At 36.7% G+C, this 16853-nt stretch overlaps 1 protein-coding gene across 1 annotated transcript in view; it reads right to left on the bottom strand.

Annotated features, from left to right (window-relative positions):
• Positions 1-510: 510 nt before the first annotated feature.
• NUP107 (nucleoporin 107) overlaps positions 511-16853 on the bottom strand; it is a 59065-nt gene continuing 42722 nt past the window's right edge. The window contains exons 18-28 of the mRNA XM_017522813.1: positions 15509-15578; positions 14392-14510; positions 13625-13663; positions 11458-11608; positions 11007-11119; positions 9960-10062; positions 7988-8148; positions 6760-6885; positions 6255-6368; positions 1201-1368; positions 511-844 (exon numbers count right to left, since the gene is read on the bottom strand). Of these exons, the coding sequence (XP_017378302.1) occupies positions 737-844; positions 1201-1368; positions 6255-6368; positions 6760-6885; positions 7988-8148; positions 9960-10062; positions 11007-11119; positions 11458-11608; positions 13625-13663; positions 14392-14510; positions 15509-15578 (1272 nt within the window). The 3' untranslated portion in view covers positions 511-736. The remainder of the gene's footprint in view (positions 845-1200; positions 1369-6254; positions 6369-6759; positions 6886-7987; positions 8149-9959; positions 10063-11006; positions 11120-11457; positions 11609-13624; positions 13664-14391; positions 14511-15508; positions 15579-16853) is intronic.

Genomic DNA, 16853 nt, shown 5'->3' with positions numbered 1-16853 from the left:
GCTAGTCTCAAACTCCTGATGACAGGTGATCTGCCCACCTCGGCCTCTCAAAGTGCTGGGATTACAGAAGTGAGCCACCTCGCCCGGCCACTACTCTCATTTCTTAATGACACCTTTTAAATGTACTTACGGTATTTCCTCTACTAGAAGAGCTGGATTTGTAATCCCCAATGTATTCCAGGCTTACTTGTGTGCCAGGTACTACACTAAGTCTTTATATGCTCTTATTTTGATAGGAAGTTTGCTAAATGAAAGCTAAACTAGAAATGTCTTCAAAATAACTAAAATAATAATAGCATGTTATATTAGAAAACATTCTTGTTATAGTCATCTTCTTAATTCTAATATTCAAAAAATACTAAATTTTATGATAAATAAAAAATCATGTATGTGGCTTAAAAATAAATATTTCCATAATCTTTATGATTTTAAAATGTCAGAATACTTACAGAAAAAAGTAGAATAGGAAATTTAATTTTCATATTACATGATATAGAGACAATCCTGGAATTTGTAAAAACAGAAAATTTTAATTTTTATATAGTTTTATTAATAAGCACAAACACTGATATACATACATTACATTTTCAAAGTGTCACCATAATATTCCGAAAAGTACAAAATTCAAATGTCTAAATTTTACATGGTGCAAAAGAAAAAATTACTAATAACAGGTATATTTTATTAAAAACGTCATTTATCACGAAAATCAGTGAGATTACAAAGAGTAGATCAACTATAACTGAATTTCGTAACCTAATGGGTCAAGTCCCTGGTCTAGGAGCATTAGAGAGGACTCTCTTAGCTTCTGCAGCAACTTCCTTAGCTCTTCCTTAGAAAACACCTGATTTTTAAAAAGAGAAATAAGAATGAGAACGACACGTATGAACATAATTACCTAATCAATCTGATTAGCTTCATATAAGAAGAAATTCCTCTTTAAGAATTATGTAGCCAGAGGCTAGCAAATTAGAGTGGTTCTGGAATTTCAAGGCTATTTCTCAGAGTCAGTCTATATATTTCTAACTGCTTACAAATATATACACGTTTTGGGAAAAAAGCACAAACATTAAAACTGGACTATTACTTTAAGAAAATTCAAGAACAACTACAAATGTACATACATCTTCACCAAATTAAATATTACTACAGAGTATATAAAATCATTAAAATTTAAAACTACAATGCTCTGGAACTTACCAGATATAGTTTGTGGCGCTCAGAGGATACCATATCTGCTAACTGTAGACATTCCTGATACTGACCAGTACTATGCAATATTGTATGAAGCAGAAAACACAACATTGGCAGACAAAGCTTTCTCAGTAAAACCATTTGATGTGTTCTTTCATGGTCTTCTTCAGCATCCTACAGACAGACATCGATAAATCCTTTTAACAATTTAAGCTAAAGATCCTTATAAATAGAAAAGCTAAGTGCTGAATCAAACCCAAAATGTAATTGGTAGACAAGATTTAACAGCAAAAAAGTATGAAGATGAACAAAGTAGACTACAGTGAGGTCAGAGGTATGAGTGAAAATAAAATGCTTCTGAATTTGTATTTCTAATAAACTTACTACATCCTGAATAAAAACATGCATAAAAAGAATGAGTTAGAAACTGAATACCATTAGAGCAAAAATCAGAACAGAAAACAATCACCACTCCCTTGGATGTTTACACAGACACATAAAGACAGCTCTAAGGAGGTCTGAGAGGACACACCAGACTGACAGCAATCACTGCTACTGGGAAAAAGAGGATGTGGGGAGGGGCACGCAGGAAGGGTCAACTTCATTGCAGACTACTTTGTTTATAAACAAGGAAAATGGAATTTATGATTTCCTTTTTTAATTTTTAAAAACAAAAACAGAACCTATAGATTTGAATAATACAATTAATGAGTCAAAACATATATATGAGGAAAAATGTAGGAAAAACAGTTGGGATTCCTTTATACATACATGGATCTTTCTTCAAATCTATGTGAAGAGTAAAAGTACAGAAAAAAGGGTAAATGTCTTATGCCCACTACATTTACTTACAACAAATTTGAAAATTAAAATAATTAAAAAGTACCCAACCACATAATTTTTTTCTTTTCTTTTATTTCGTTTTTCTTCTTTTTTGAGACAGTCTCGCTCTGTTACCCAGTCTGAAATGCAGTGGTGCAATCATGGCTCCCTGAAGCCTTGACCTCTGGGCTCAAGCAACCCTCCTACCTCAGCCTACCAAGTAGCTAAGAACCACGGGCATGTGCCACCATGCCCGGCTAATTCTTTTTTTATTATTTGTAGAGTTGGGGTCTCCCTATGTTGCCCAAGTTGTAATCAAATTCTTGGGCTCGAGTGATCCTCCTGGCTCAGCCTCCCAAAGTGCTGAGACTACAGGAATGACACATACAACTTCTGAAATAATCTTAAAAATAGAAAGGAAATCAATAGCACTAATGCAGGAAAAAAAAAGAAAGGACGAGCTAAAATAATAATTGCTTCTTTGAAAAGCCTAATAAAATATCTAAAAATATCTTCAAGTGAGAGGCTATATTAAAATGCGAAAGCATTTTTCAAATGGAGATATAAGTGGAGGGGTTAATCAATAAGAAAATATGGTAATTATACCAAGGAGTAATTATACTAATTTGGCCTAATTTAGGTCAGTTTTCCACACATAGGAAAAATTACTACCAATATTTTGGTCCTGTTTGAAGCATAAATACATACGAGCAAGTATTAAAGTGCTTCTTTATATGGGAAAACACCTTTATTTCTGTTCTCAAATAGATACTGGCTACGTTCAGAGGTGGATTTCTTTCTTTTTTTTTTTTTTTTAATGGGGTTTCACCATGTTGGTCAGGCTGGTCTTAAACTCCTGACCTTAGGTGATCCTCCCACCTTGGCCTCCAAAGTGCTTGGATTACAGGCGTGAGCCACTAAGCCTGGCCCAGAGGTGGATTTAAAATACCTCAAGGTTTTACGTAAATTTGTATTAGTGATCCCAACCTAGAACCCAATAAGAATAAGAACTGCTTCTTTCTGGACCTTTCATTTGTGCTTCAATGTAATCTTTCTGTGTTAAAGAGGCTAGGTGCCCCTGGCTCCTGACTCCCTGTTGCTTGAAAGTAGCAGCAGGTTACTTTCTCATCTTATACGATGGATCCTGACTTGCTTTTCCTGTTGCTGCCACAGTATCAGAGTGTGCTGCAGTTGATCTCTTCTGCTAATTATAATGAATTCCTATACTAGCAGGTGGGCTGCCAGCAACCATTCAGGGTAATGGCTGACATACCCAGCAATTTGCCACAAGGAAAAGCAAATAAATAGCTCTGCTACAACCAAAGACATTTTTCTCATCTGAATGAAAAAAAGCTTTGAAATATCCCATAAATATGTAAAACAGAAAGATTATTTCCACTAGGAATATACAGTGCCTTATGTGTGAGCAAAACTCATTACCTAATATGTGTTGATAGCAAGAGTTGATTGGTACTGATATTATTGCTATTCCTTATTTTACTATTTTTATTTTTATTTTTTTAAGATGAGGTTTCACCATGATGGCCAGGCTGGTCTTGAACTCCTGACTTCAGGTGATCCACCCACCTGGGCCTCCCAAAGTGCTAGGATTATAGGCGAGAGCCAATGCGCCCGGCCAATATTATAGCTATTCCTAATATGAAGACAGTACATTCACCTCAGTAATGCAATATCATTCATTTACCAAATATCATTGAAAGCCTCCCATTTGCTCAGCATTACTTTAAGTGCCAGAGTCAAAGAAATAAAGAAAACAAGGTTACTCCCTTCATTACGGTTATATTCTAATGAAGGTAGACATACAAAAACCAAATAAACTAATATGTATTATATAAGATTGTGCTAAGTGCTATGAAAAAAACTAATGTAGGATATGGAGATTAAAAGGGACAGGAGTGTGTGTATATATATACGTGTACACATGCTATTTTAAATAGGGTGGCTGGGTTGGGGAGAGGTTCTTGAGGGAGATGGCATTTGAGCAGACTGCTAAAAGAAGTATAAAGTCTCCATGCAGATATCTTGGCGAAGGAGCATTCTAGGCAGAGGGGAACCAGTGAAGAGGCCCAGAAGGCTAGAATATAGTGAGGGGAGAACAGGACACAAGATTAGGGGGTTAGTTTTTTTTTTTTTTTTTTTAAAAAGTATGTATACTCTTTGCACATTAGGAAAAGAAAGATGGATTTTATTCCAAGTGTAATAAGAAGGCATCAGAAAGTTCTGGGTAGGACGGTTGCATATATTTCATTCTAAAAGGTTCACTAGTACATCTGTATAAGGAACAGACTGTATAAAGAACAATGAGAAGCCAGGGAAGACAGTGGAGGCTTATGCTAGAGGCAGAGGTAATGGAGGTGGTGAAAGGTAGGTAAAGATGAGCTGCCTGCTCTATTCTCCCTGACATTCCTCTGTGCTACCAGCCCTAACACTAAGGGGACTATTCTACAGTTATTTAAAAACTTGAGGCGTAGCTATACAAAAACACTGCATAATGCTAGGGCTATTGCATACAGCGGTGCCTTGCACAAGGGTGGCTGGCTAAGCAAGTTAGTGGGGCTGAAATCTAGCCTGTGCTCTGTTCTACATGTTGTGTGGACTGGCCATGGAACCTATCTGTGTGAGGGAAGGGAATTACAATTTTTTTTTTTTTTTGAGACAGAGTCTCCCTCTGTCACCCAGGCTGGAGTGCAGTGGCACAATCTCAGCTCAATGAAACCTCTGCCTCCAGGTTCAGTGGATTCTCCCGCCTCAGCCTCCCTATTAGCTGGGATTACAGGCACGAGCCACCACACCTGGCTAGTTTTTAATATTTTTAGTAGCGATGGGGTTTCACCATATTGGCCAGGCTGGTCTCTAATTCCTGGCCTCATATGATCCACCTGCCTTGGCCTCCCAAACTGCTGGGATTACAGGGGTGAGCCACTGCAGCCAGACAAAATTACAATTTTCTAATTCACATACAAGTGACATGTGTTAGCAGGAGCCTTGAATGGTGCCCTGCGTCATCGAATATATGAGAGTATGGGGCTTGACTCAACAAAGGTGATTAAAATATCATTATTAATTATTTAATTGTTCAAAAAATCTCTTTTCTGGATTAGTTTTAAAGAAATAATTAAGATCAAATATTGATTTTAAAACTCTTGATGAAATAAAATGGTATCATTCATTGCCTTCCAGCTAAACTTTATTTTTTTTTTTTTTGAGACAAGGTTTTGCCCTGTCACCTTGGCTGAAGTGCAGTGGCACAATCTCAGCTCACTGCAACCTCTGCCTCCTGGGGGGTTCAAGCCATTCTCCTGCCTCAGCCTCCCTAATAGCTGGGACTACAGGCATGCACCACCACACCTGGCTAATTTTCCTGAATTTTTAGTAGAAACGGAGTTTTGCCCTGTTGTCCAGGCTGGTCTCAAGCTTCTGACCTCAGGTGATCCACCTGCCTCAGCCTCCCAAAGTGCTAGGAGTATAGGCATGAGCCACCACAGTTGGCTCCATTTTTATGAGACCCCAGACTATTTTGTGGCTTTCACTACCTGATCTACTTAGATTAAATAATAATTAGAGTAGCAAAGATTTATGTACAAATAAAGCACTGAAGTCTTTTCAAAGTTTAAGTATCACTTAATTAGCATTTTGCAACATTAAAATTTTATCTTCAAGAGAATCAGCATAAAAACCTGTGCTTTTCTTATGGCACTTAATACTTCTGTAACTGGTTCTTGACACAGGCTGTATATTTTATTAAATAACTCCAGGTGATTAAAAAAAAACAAACCCCAGCCCTACCTCAGACCAATTATACCAGAATCTCTGGGAGTGGAACCCAGCAGTGTTTTTAAAAAGTTTGCCAGGTCATTAAAATGGACAGCCCAGAGGTGAGAGCCCCTGCCTTAGCATCCCTTACTGATACTACTCAAGTTATCTTCATATCTGTTAATTGAGTCACATACATGTATAATAAATATTTAGGTCCGGATTTTTTTTAATTAGATTTTTGTATCCTGTGTAAACATAGTAAATGTGAACTAATAGTTTATCCAAGAATCAAATATTCCCATTCCCTAGCTAGTATTTTCGGCTTAGCTTAAAATATGGGATTTAGCTATATCTACAATTATATAAAATCTGTAGATGCTCCTATTTAGAGACAGAGCATTTAAAGAGAAAGACATGGTGAGTGTTTTGGTTTCTGGCTATAAACAATGCACACAGCTTACCTCTCTAACATCCACCAGCCACCCTCCATCAACAAACAACAAGACGTTATACATTTTCTCCTTCACATCAGCAGTTAGGGCTTCTAAATGCCCTTTCCAAATACCAAAATCCATCTGCAAAACAAACATAAGGCAGGCCTATAATGGATAAAACCCAATAAATAATGTATTTGTAAAGTACAGACAGGGATATACATATAAAATATCATTCTCAAGAGTTGACATTTAAGTCTGCCAAATATAAAAATAAGTATCAACAGGCTGCAATTAAATAAAATGCTGAATAAGGTTAACTTTGTAAATAAATATTTATGTCACCTGAAGGCATTTTTCATGTTTGGTTAATTACCTACAGAAAAGTAACTAAACAGATTGCTTCTTCCAAAGCAGGACATTAACAGGAAGATTATTATGATAGAAAGATAGTTGCTAAAGAAATGATCTCTTTAAATATATAACAGTTATAAGATGCAGTAGGTACATCCCAGATCCATATGTAACTTACTTCATATTTCTTTTCTTTGTGTTCATGAGCCACTTTCTCAGTAAAAGTTGGTTGAGGTATCAAAGTAGGTTTTTGTGGAACTGAACTCATGTGCTTAAACCACTCATTAAAGGTTTCATGGGCTTCCTAAAATGTAAAATAAAAAAACCCAAAACATAACCAAAGGTTTCACTTTTGTTTCATCAAAATTTTTAACATTTGATTCTTAGAAATAATTTTGCAGCATCAAGAAATAAAACTGTTTAATATTTATTTTTTGCATACAAAAAGGTCATACCATGAATAAATATTTTGTCAAATGACAAACAACAGCAAGGTATATATATTGTGTTTTCTGGCATATTCTCCAATCTCAGCACCCTGATCACATATTATCTTTACATTTATCACCCCATAACATATGCATGTGTACTTGTCTTCCTAACTAGCCTATTAGCTTTTAGAAGGCAAGGATAGGGTGTTATCCACAGATTTGGCCCTACTACCTAACCCACTATAATTACGTAATTATTTATTGAATAAAAATTTTTTTGTTTGTTTGTTTCTGAGACAGGGCCTTGCTCTGTCATCCAGGCTGGAGTGCATGATCTGATGAAGACAAGGCATGATCTCCGTTCACTAAAGTCTCAACTTCCTGGGCTCAAGCGAACCTCCCACCTCAGCCTCTCAAGTCGCTGGGACTACAAGTACATGCTACCATACCTGGCTAATTCTGTTTTTATTTTTTTTGTAGAGATGTGTGTGGAGGGGTGTCTCACTATGTTGCTCAGGCCAGTCTTGAACTCCTAGGCTCAAATATTCTGCCTTGGCATCCCAAAGTGTTGGGATTATAGGCCTGAGTCACCATACCTGGCCTTGAATGAATTTTGAATGAGTATGCTGTTATTTTAGTCATAACAAACCTACAACATCTTGCTTTTTCTCAGTTATTGATAAAAGCAGAAATTTTAAGCTGAGACAAGCTTTTATAAAATCTTAAGAAAACATAACTTCTGGACATCATAGACACTATCTACCATGTGAGATGATCCTGGTTGGTTAACATTGATTAGAAAATCATGCTAATGAAGACAAGGTCACGATGTCAGACCCCCTGTGGATGAGTCCGCACTATAGTCACAAGAGAGGTAAGATGCATCAACACCACTTCTAGAAAAAAGTTCAAACTCTGAGAATGAATCAGAAAAATCATCACGAAGCACATCTGTGGCTTTCTTTACAGTCTCACCAAATAAGCTCTGATGCACAAATGTTCTCTGATAGCATTATCATCTTCAGCAGGAAGTGGACTTTCCATTCCTTGTTCCTCCCACTGATTATAGATTTCTGCTATAGAATCCTGAGGAATTTTCACAAATACTTCTTTTGCAGCTTCGTGCTTTTTTGATGCTGTGAAAAAAAGATACACAATTTTGAAGACCTATGGGCTTCTGTGTAATGGTTTCTAAAAGAGTCAAATCACTGGTTTACAACTTTTACAGTGACCTATAACTATTTCAGGGCCTAAGGCACTCTGTTAAAGGTCTTGGTGATCTTTCTACCTAACAGACTGGCTTTTTCCTATCTCAATGTGATACCAACACAAAAGGATACATCAAATACAGTTACTTTTACATACTTCTATGTCTTAAAGAAAGCAATTACATTTTTCAAAGTCTGATTATTATTATTTGCAAAATTGATTAGGACAATGAAAATTCACCATTAAAATACGTTTTGTTTCATAATACCAGGTTTGATAAAGAGTAGCTGGTTTTCTCCTCCCTAGCGGAAGGACCAAAACAAACCCCACCCCCAAAATTTAAAAATACATGAATTTGAACAAAAAGTTTTTTTTTTCAAGGAGACATGAACAAAATTATTTATTGTAGCATTGTTTGTAATGTAAGATATTAGAAACAACTTAATCATTCACTACTAAGAGCATGAATCAATAAACCTTGGCTTATTTCTATAACAAAACTTTATGCAGCAGCAGAAAGTAACACTGAATAAAGTAGATCTATCACCTATATATAAATATGAATAAATCTTTAAAAACTTGTCAAATTAAAAAAGCAAATTGCATAAGACTAGTATCATGTAGTACCAGTAATCTAAATTTTAAGTACTTCAACAAATATTCTAAATACTTTCAAATAATACTATTTTTTTCTTTCTTTCTTTTTTTTTTTTTGGTTTTCTTTTCATCCTCTTACCCCCTGCTATCCCTCCCTTAGCCCCCAACTCACCAACAGGCCCCAGTGTGTGATGTTCCCCTCCCTGCGTCCATTTGTCCTCACTTTTCAACACCCACTTATGAGTGAGAACATGCAGTGTTTGGTTTCCTGTTCTTGTGTCAGTTTGCTGAGAATGATAGTTTCTAGCTTTATCCGTGTTCCTGCAAAGAACATGACTCATCCTTTTTTGTGGCTGCATAATATTCCCTGGTGTATATGTGCCACATTTTCTTTATCCAGTCTATCGCTGATGGGTATTTGGGTTGGTTCCAAGTCTTTGCTACCGTAAACAGTGCTGCAAAAAACATATGTGTGCATGTGTCTTTATAATAGAATGATTTATAATCCTTTGGGTATATACCCAGTAATGGGATTGCTGGGTCAAATGATATTTCTATTCCCAGATCCTTGAGGAATTGCCACACTGGCTTCCACAATGGTTGAACTAATTTACATTCCCACCAACAGTATTCCTATTTTTCCACATCCTCTCCAGCATCTGTTGTCTCCTGATTTTTTAATGATCGCCATTCTAATTCGCATGAGATGGTATCTCAATGTGGTTTTGATTTGCATTTCTGTAGTGACCAGTGATGATAAGATTTTTTTCATATGTTTGTTGGCTGCATAAATGTCTTCTGTTGAAAAGTGTCTGTTCATATCCTTTGCCCACTTTTTGGTGGGGTTGTTTTTTTTCTTGTAAATTTGAACAAAAACTTTTTTAAAAAAAGAATAAAAGGCTAGGTATGGTGGCTCATTTGTATAATTCCAGCACTTAAGGAGGCTGAGGTGGGAGGATTGCTTGAGACCAGGAGTTTGAGACCTGCCTAGGCAATATAGGGAGACACCATCTCTACAAACTTTTTTTAAAAAAGTAGGTGGGTGTGGTGGTAGGCGCCTATAGTCCCAGCTACTTGGGAGGCTGAGGTAGGAAAATGAATGGAGCCCAGGAGTTTGAAGCTGCATAAAAATATAGCATACCCAAGAATTTTCTCATAATTGCATTGCCTTGTTTCAGTGCTTCTGCTCTCTGTGCTGGGTCAAATACCAACCAGTCAATTACATCAATTTTTAAACGATCCTCCTATTGATTAAAGGGGAAAAAAAAAAAAAGAACATCAGGTTTTTTAAAAAAGATATTCTACAAATTAGTAGAATTAACTTGCACCTGTACTTGCAGTAAACATCATTTTCCCTCAAGTTATATGAAATGATAACATCTAACTTTTCTTAGTGTATTTTCATATTTAGCAGCTCTCTATTAAATTATAGAAAATACTGCCACATACGGTGGCTCACACCTGTAATCCTAGCATTTTGGGAGGCCGAGGCAAGCAGATCCCTTGAGCTCACGAGTTCAAGACCAGCCTGGGCAACATAGCAAAACTCTGTCTCTACAAAAAACATAAAAAATTAGCTGGGCATGGTGGCACATGCCTGTAGTCCCAGCTATTCGGGAGACTGTGGGAAGATGGCTTGAGTCTGGAAGGCAAAGGTTGTAGTGAGCCAAGATAGCAGCACTGCACTCCAGCCTTGGTAACAGAGCCAGACCTTGCCTCAAAATAAATAAATAAATAAAAATAAATTATAGAAAAAATTTACTGGATTATTAATTTGAAATTATATATTGTATGTCTCACCAACTTAACCGTGTGATTCCTTTAAATGTTACTCTAAAATATAGTTTTCTTAGATATAACTTTCTATTTCTTTCTGAAAATATGAGTAAGCACGCTACATAAGTTAGTGATTAACAAGTATTTAAAATAACCTGATGAGCAACAAACCAAAGCTGAGATTTTTTTTTCTATTAAAGAAGCTTCCTTTAACATACTCTAAGTAATCCTTTACATAAGACTTAAAATTTGCTGCCAATTTTTATAATTTAACATGTCTGAACTATCAAAGAAACATTCTTAAAAAAGAAAAACTAACAGAATTTCTTTTACAAAGGGAGAAATTCACCAAGGAATAACATAAAAGATTATTAGAAGTTATACAACACCTTTTCCCCCCATCCTAAATTACCTCAGTAGTGCCAGTATCTAGGGCTGGGGCCAGGTCATGATGACTAAATTCACCATTATCTTTCTTTCGAATATTCTCAACTACAGTTTTTGTTATTGTTGCAACATCCAAATCTAAATTATTTTTTGAAGAGACAAAAAACAAAGATTAATCATTGATACTAATATTCTCTAAACAGTCACAATGATTTGGTAAATTTGGAACAATTCCTTAAAAATGAAATATGTAAAATATGAAAGATATTTATATAAAAGAAAATGCCAAAATTAAAAGATATTTTACATGAGTTACCGCGTAAGTAACATTAGTCCTAAAACAGAAATTCCCTGAAAATTTTATTACTGTTTTCCCCTAAAGAGAAATAAGATTTAAAACTAGGACAAATATTACTACAGCCAAAATAAGTATTTGCCTACAAATGTCAATAGACAAAGTTTTCAACCATTTTTACCTGCTTCTTTAGCCAACTCCAAGCAATGATGGCGCTGCTCAAATTCTGTAACACTTTCCAAAAATAAAGCATATTGGGCAACAGCTAGGTCTTGAGGCAAATGACAGGTATAAAATGCTATGAGATTTGTATGTTTCTCACTTATTAAAAGCTAAAACACAGGAAAAGATCAAAGTATGTCAGTAATAAAAAAGTTTACTTCAAAATCTCAAATATATTAAGGAGAGGTTCATACACATATGGATTGTGTTGCTAAACATAATTTCATTTTATATTTATTTATTTGAGACAGGGTCTCACTCTTGTCACCCAGGCTGGGGTGTAGTGGCACGATCATGGTTCACTGAAACCTCTGTGTCCTGGGTTCAGGTGATCCTCCCACCTTAGCCTCCCAAATAGGTGGGACTACAGGCACATGCCACCATGCCCTGCTGATTTTTTGTATTTTTTTAGTAGAGATGGCTTTTCACTATGCTGCCCAGGCTGGTCTCAAACTCCTGGGCTCAAGTGATCTGCCCACCTTGGCCTCCTGAAGTGCTGGGATTACTGGCATGGGCCCCTGTGTCCAGCTCAGAATAATTTTAAATTCTAAAAAGTGAGTGCAGTTGGCTCTTAAACAGCATAGGTTTGAACTGTGTGGATTCACTCATATGTGGATTTTTTTAAATAAATATATTGAAAAATTGGCTGGGTATGGTGGCTTGTGCCTGTAATTCCAGCACTTTGGGAGGCTGAGGCAGAAGTATTACTTGAGGCCGGGCCTGGTAGCTCACACCTGGAATCCCAGAACTTTGAGAGGCTGAGGCAGGCGGATCACATGAGACCAGAGTTTGAGACCAGCCTGGAGAACAAGACAAAAACCCCATCTCTACTAAAAATACAAAATTTATCCAGGCATGGTGGCACATGCCTGTAATCCCAGCTGCTCGAGAGGCTGAGGCAGGAGAATCACTTGTCCATTTCAGACAGACAATTCATCCTGTAAACAGAAAGCATAAACTTACAGTATTAACAGATACAGTATAGTACTAAAAATGTAGTTTCTCTTCCTTACGATTTTTATTATTTCTTAATTTTTTAATTTTTAAAAGTTATTTATTAATTTTTTAACCTTTTTTTAAAAAAAAGACAGGTTCTCGCTGTTGCCCAGGCTAGTCTTGAACTCCTGGACTCAAGTGATCCACCCACCTTGGCTTCCCAAAGTGCTGGGATTACAGGTGCAAGCCACCATGCCCGGCCTGATTGTTCCTTTTTTTTTTTTTTTTTTTTTTTTTTTTTTGAGATGATCTCACTCTCACCCAGCTGGAGGGCAGTGTGGTGAGATCATAGTTCACTGCAACCTCCATCTTATGGGCTCACTCAATCTTCCTCCCTCAGCCTCCCAAGTAGCTGGGTTTACAGATATGAATCACTATGCCTGGCTAATTTTAAATAATTTTTCTGTAGTAGAGAGAGGGATCTCCCTGTGTTGCCCAGCTGATCACAAACTTCTGGACTCAAGCAATCCTCCAGGCTCTGCCTCCCAAAGTGTTGGGATTACAGATATGAGCCACCACACCTAGCCCTTATGATTTTCTTAGTAATGTTTTCTTTAGCTTACATTATCATAAGAATACAGTACAGTTGAGCTTTGAACAACATGGGTTTGAACTGTGCAGGTCCACTTATGCACAAATATTTTTCAACTCGACTTACATAGAAAATATAGTATTATCTGGATGTGAAATCTGCAAATATGGAAGGCCAACTTTCTGCACATGCAAGTTGTGCAGAGCCAACTGTGGACATGAGTATACACAGATTTTATTATATGTGGGGGTCCTGGAACCAATCCCCCAAGTATACTGAGGGATGACTGTATATAATATGTGTAACATACAAAATGTGTTAATTGGGTGTTTATGTTATTGGTATGGTTTCTGGTCAGCAATAGGGTATCAGTAGTTAAGTTTTTGGGGAGTTAAAAGTTAGAGTGAATTTTTGATTGTGCAGGGGGGAGGGGTGTTTTCCTAATCCAGGCGTTGTTCACGGGTCAACTGTGCTGATAATTAAAAGATCTGTTATGGATTCTGATGCTTTTTTATAATTGAGAATTAAAATAGTATTCTGATTTTTGTTTTCATTAAAATAGTAAAAAAGAATCAGGTTGTAGGTTCTCAAAGTTTACCTGTATGTATGTCTTTAAAACTTCAATAGAAACTTCTTCCTTCATAGGAAAAAGACATAATAATTATAAATACAACTGCTTATATGAAAGAGTAATAAAATTTGTAATACAAATTCCGCTATTAAATAATAATCGTAATGTTTACCATTGAGCAGTAACTATACACCAAGCTAAGTGCTTACCACAGTTCATCTACCGCATGATTTAACCTTACCATAACTCCTTTTGGCTAGTTACTATTATTCATATTTTACAGAGGAAGAAATTAATACCCAGGGAAGTTTTATTTACCCATAATTACACAGATAGAAGCTGCTGACTAAGGGTATAAACTCAGGACTCTTACTCCAAAGCCCAAGCTTTCAATTACTTTATCATTCACTTTGTACATGTGCTCTGACCAAAATGTTATTACTATTTTTTTTTTTTTAGAAAAAAAGCAACAAAACAACCAACAAAGTTTTAAAATCACATAGCACTTTGTTTAGTTAGCTTAGCTGGTTGATTTAAAGGTGGGTAGAGACAAGGATAAAGTTATGAGTTTATTAAAAACCAGGTAACCAACAGCATTCTGTGGCCACACACTAGAACTCTAAAGGGTCACTCACTGAGAGTGAGTTACTGTTGAGTGACTATACAAGGCTATATGGAAGACATTTGATTTCTTATCACCATTTCTAGAAAACAACAACAACAAAAGTAGTGTTTTCTTGACCCTAGGTACACAGCATCAATATTATAGAGAAGAATAGTTCCTTTTTATATACCTTGGTCTGTAGTCCCAGTGTACGGAAAAACAAAATGAGGTGAGTCATAAAGCGAAGAAGGTGTCCAGGTAGATTGTTTCTGCTTTTGGAAAGCCATCTGCTAAACTCATCCATCAAACCTACAAGCCATCAAAGCAAAGATTCAACAAAAGGAATAAAATCAAAAGAAAAAAATAAACATTACCAGGAACATTTACTTCACTCCTACAGTGCTTTGAAGTCACTGTATTGGCCAGGCGTGGTGGCTCACGCCTGTAATCCCAGCACTTTGGGAGGCCGAGGAGGGCGGATCACCTGTGGTCAACAGTTCAAGACCAACCTGACCAACATGGAGAAACCCTGTCTCCACTAAAAATACAAAAATTGGCCAGGCATGGTGGTGCATGACTGTAATCCTAGCTACTCAGGAGGCTGAAGCAGGAGAATCGCTTGAACCTGGGAGGCTGAGGTTGCGGTGAGCTGAGATCATGACATTGCACTCCAGCCTGGACAACAAGAGCAAAACTCCATCTCAAATAAATAAAGTCACTGTCTCATTATTAATAGCCATGATATAACTCTACACCCTCTTAAACAGAGTCTGGGTAAAATCCAAACTTTGTTTTATAAAAACCAAATGACACGAAAGGTCACCTCTGACATAAAGAGTTGCATTCAAACAGGTTAGTATTTATCAAGACCTGGTAAGTTATATGCATTGTTTGGATAACTTAAAAAAAATTATTGTAAGACAATGAAGAACTCATACAAAGTAAAATAAAACTGGCTGGGCGTGGTCACTCACGTCGGTAATCCCATGCCTATAATACATAGCACTTTGGGAGGCTGAGGCAGGTGGATCATCTGAGGTCAGGAGTTGCAGACCAGCCTGGCCAACATAATGAAACCCCATCTCTACTAAAAATAGAAAAATTAGCCAGGCGTGGCAGTGTGCACCTGTAATCCCGGCTATTCGGGAGGCTAAGACTGGAGAATAGCATCAACCCAGGAGATGGAGGTTGCAGTGAGCTGAGGTTGTGCCAAATGCACTCCAGTCTGGGTGACAGGGTGAGACTTTGTCCCTGAAAAAAATAAAACAAAACACAACACAACAGAGTAAAATAAAACTATATCTTACCATCAATGTCTCCCAGGATAAGAAACTTTTGAACTATATGATAATGTTCTTGATTCTCTTCCAGAACTCTCTGAAAAAAATTTTTTTAATTTTCCATAAATCTTCTAGTGGTCATTCCGTAGTATATATTTAGTTCATTGTTAAACTAAAAATGTTAAACTTTTGAAGGAACATATAGGAAGAAAAAGTTGGAAATGAAGGACGTTAGGAATATCAAAACAAAATAAAACATGGAAAGGATACTGCCTACTGCCTTTGGAATATACTCACAGCTTACAAATCCAGAACTGAAAAGCATCTTTGAAAGTAGAGACTTATGTTATAACAATTTAATCTCACAATGGTATTAAACTTTTATTCTTATATTTTATTCCTATTTATCTTGGCACTACACATGGTGTATCAGAAAGGAAGAACTCATGTGACCTAAGCAAAATAATTAAGATTTCTTTCAACATAAGCAGCAGTACTTGAAAGCATTCTTTGAGCATTCTCTTCTGTACATGGCACCAAGGGTGAAAAAAACAAAATGGTGATCACATACAGAATAGAGAAAACCTTTTGTAAGTTATTTGCAGCTTGATTTTTTTGAAGAAAATAGTTCATTTTTTGTTGTCAAACTTTTAATTTTTATTTAGTTAGCTGTCTAAATTTTCTTTCAGCATTTGTTCATTTTTACATTCAAACCTTTGCTCTATCTGGAATTTATTTTAATTACATGGCATGAGGTAGGGTCTAACTTTGTTTTCTTCCAGATGGAAAGCCAATTATGCCAGCACCATTTAAATAAACCATCCCTTTCCCTCTGAAGTGAAAGGTCACCTCTGACATCTGTTAAGTTCTCATATACACTTGGTTCTAGTTTGGACTGTTAAATTCTCATATATACTTGGATCTAGTCTGGACTTTGTGTTCCACTCATCTGTTTATTTTCATGTCAGTTCTATACTGTTTTGTTGTATCTTCATATTAAGTTTTATTATTAAGGCAAGTACCCCCATAACTATTTTTTTCCCCTTTTTTTGAGTGTGTTTTTTTGTTTGTTTTTGAGACAGAGTCTCATTCTGTTGCCCAAGCTGGAGTGCAGTGATACAATCACGGTTCACTACAGCCTCTACCTCACCAGGCTCAGGTGATCCTCCCACCTCAGCCTCCTGAGAAGCTGGAACTACAGGTGCATGCCACCACACCTGGCTAATTTAAAAAAATTTTTGTAGAGATGGGGTTTTGCCATTTTGTCCAGGCTGCTCTCAAACTCCTGAGCTCAAGTGATCCTCCTGACTTAGCCTCCAAAAGTGCTGGGATTAGGGGTGTGAGCCACCAAGTCCAGCCTATTGTTCCTTTT

The sequence above is a fragment of the Cebus imitator genome, unplaced genomic scaffold (genome assembly GCF_001604975.1).
Source record: "Cebus imitator isolate Cc_AM_T3 unplaced genomic scaffold, Cebus_imitator-1.0 Scaffold25, whole genome shotgun sequence".
NCBI lineage: Eukaryota > Metazoa > Chordata > Mammalia > Primates > Cebidae > Cebus > Cebus imitator.
This window is presented reverse-complemented; position numbering and strand designations above follow the sequence as displayed.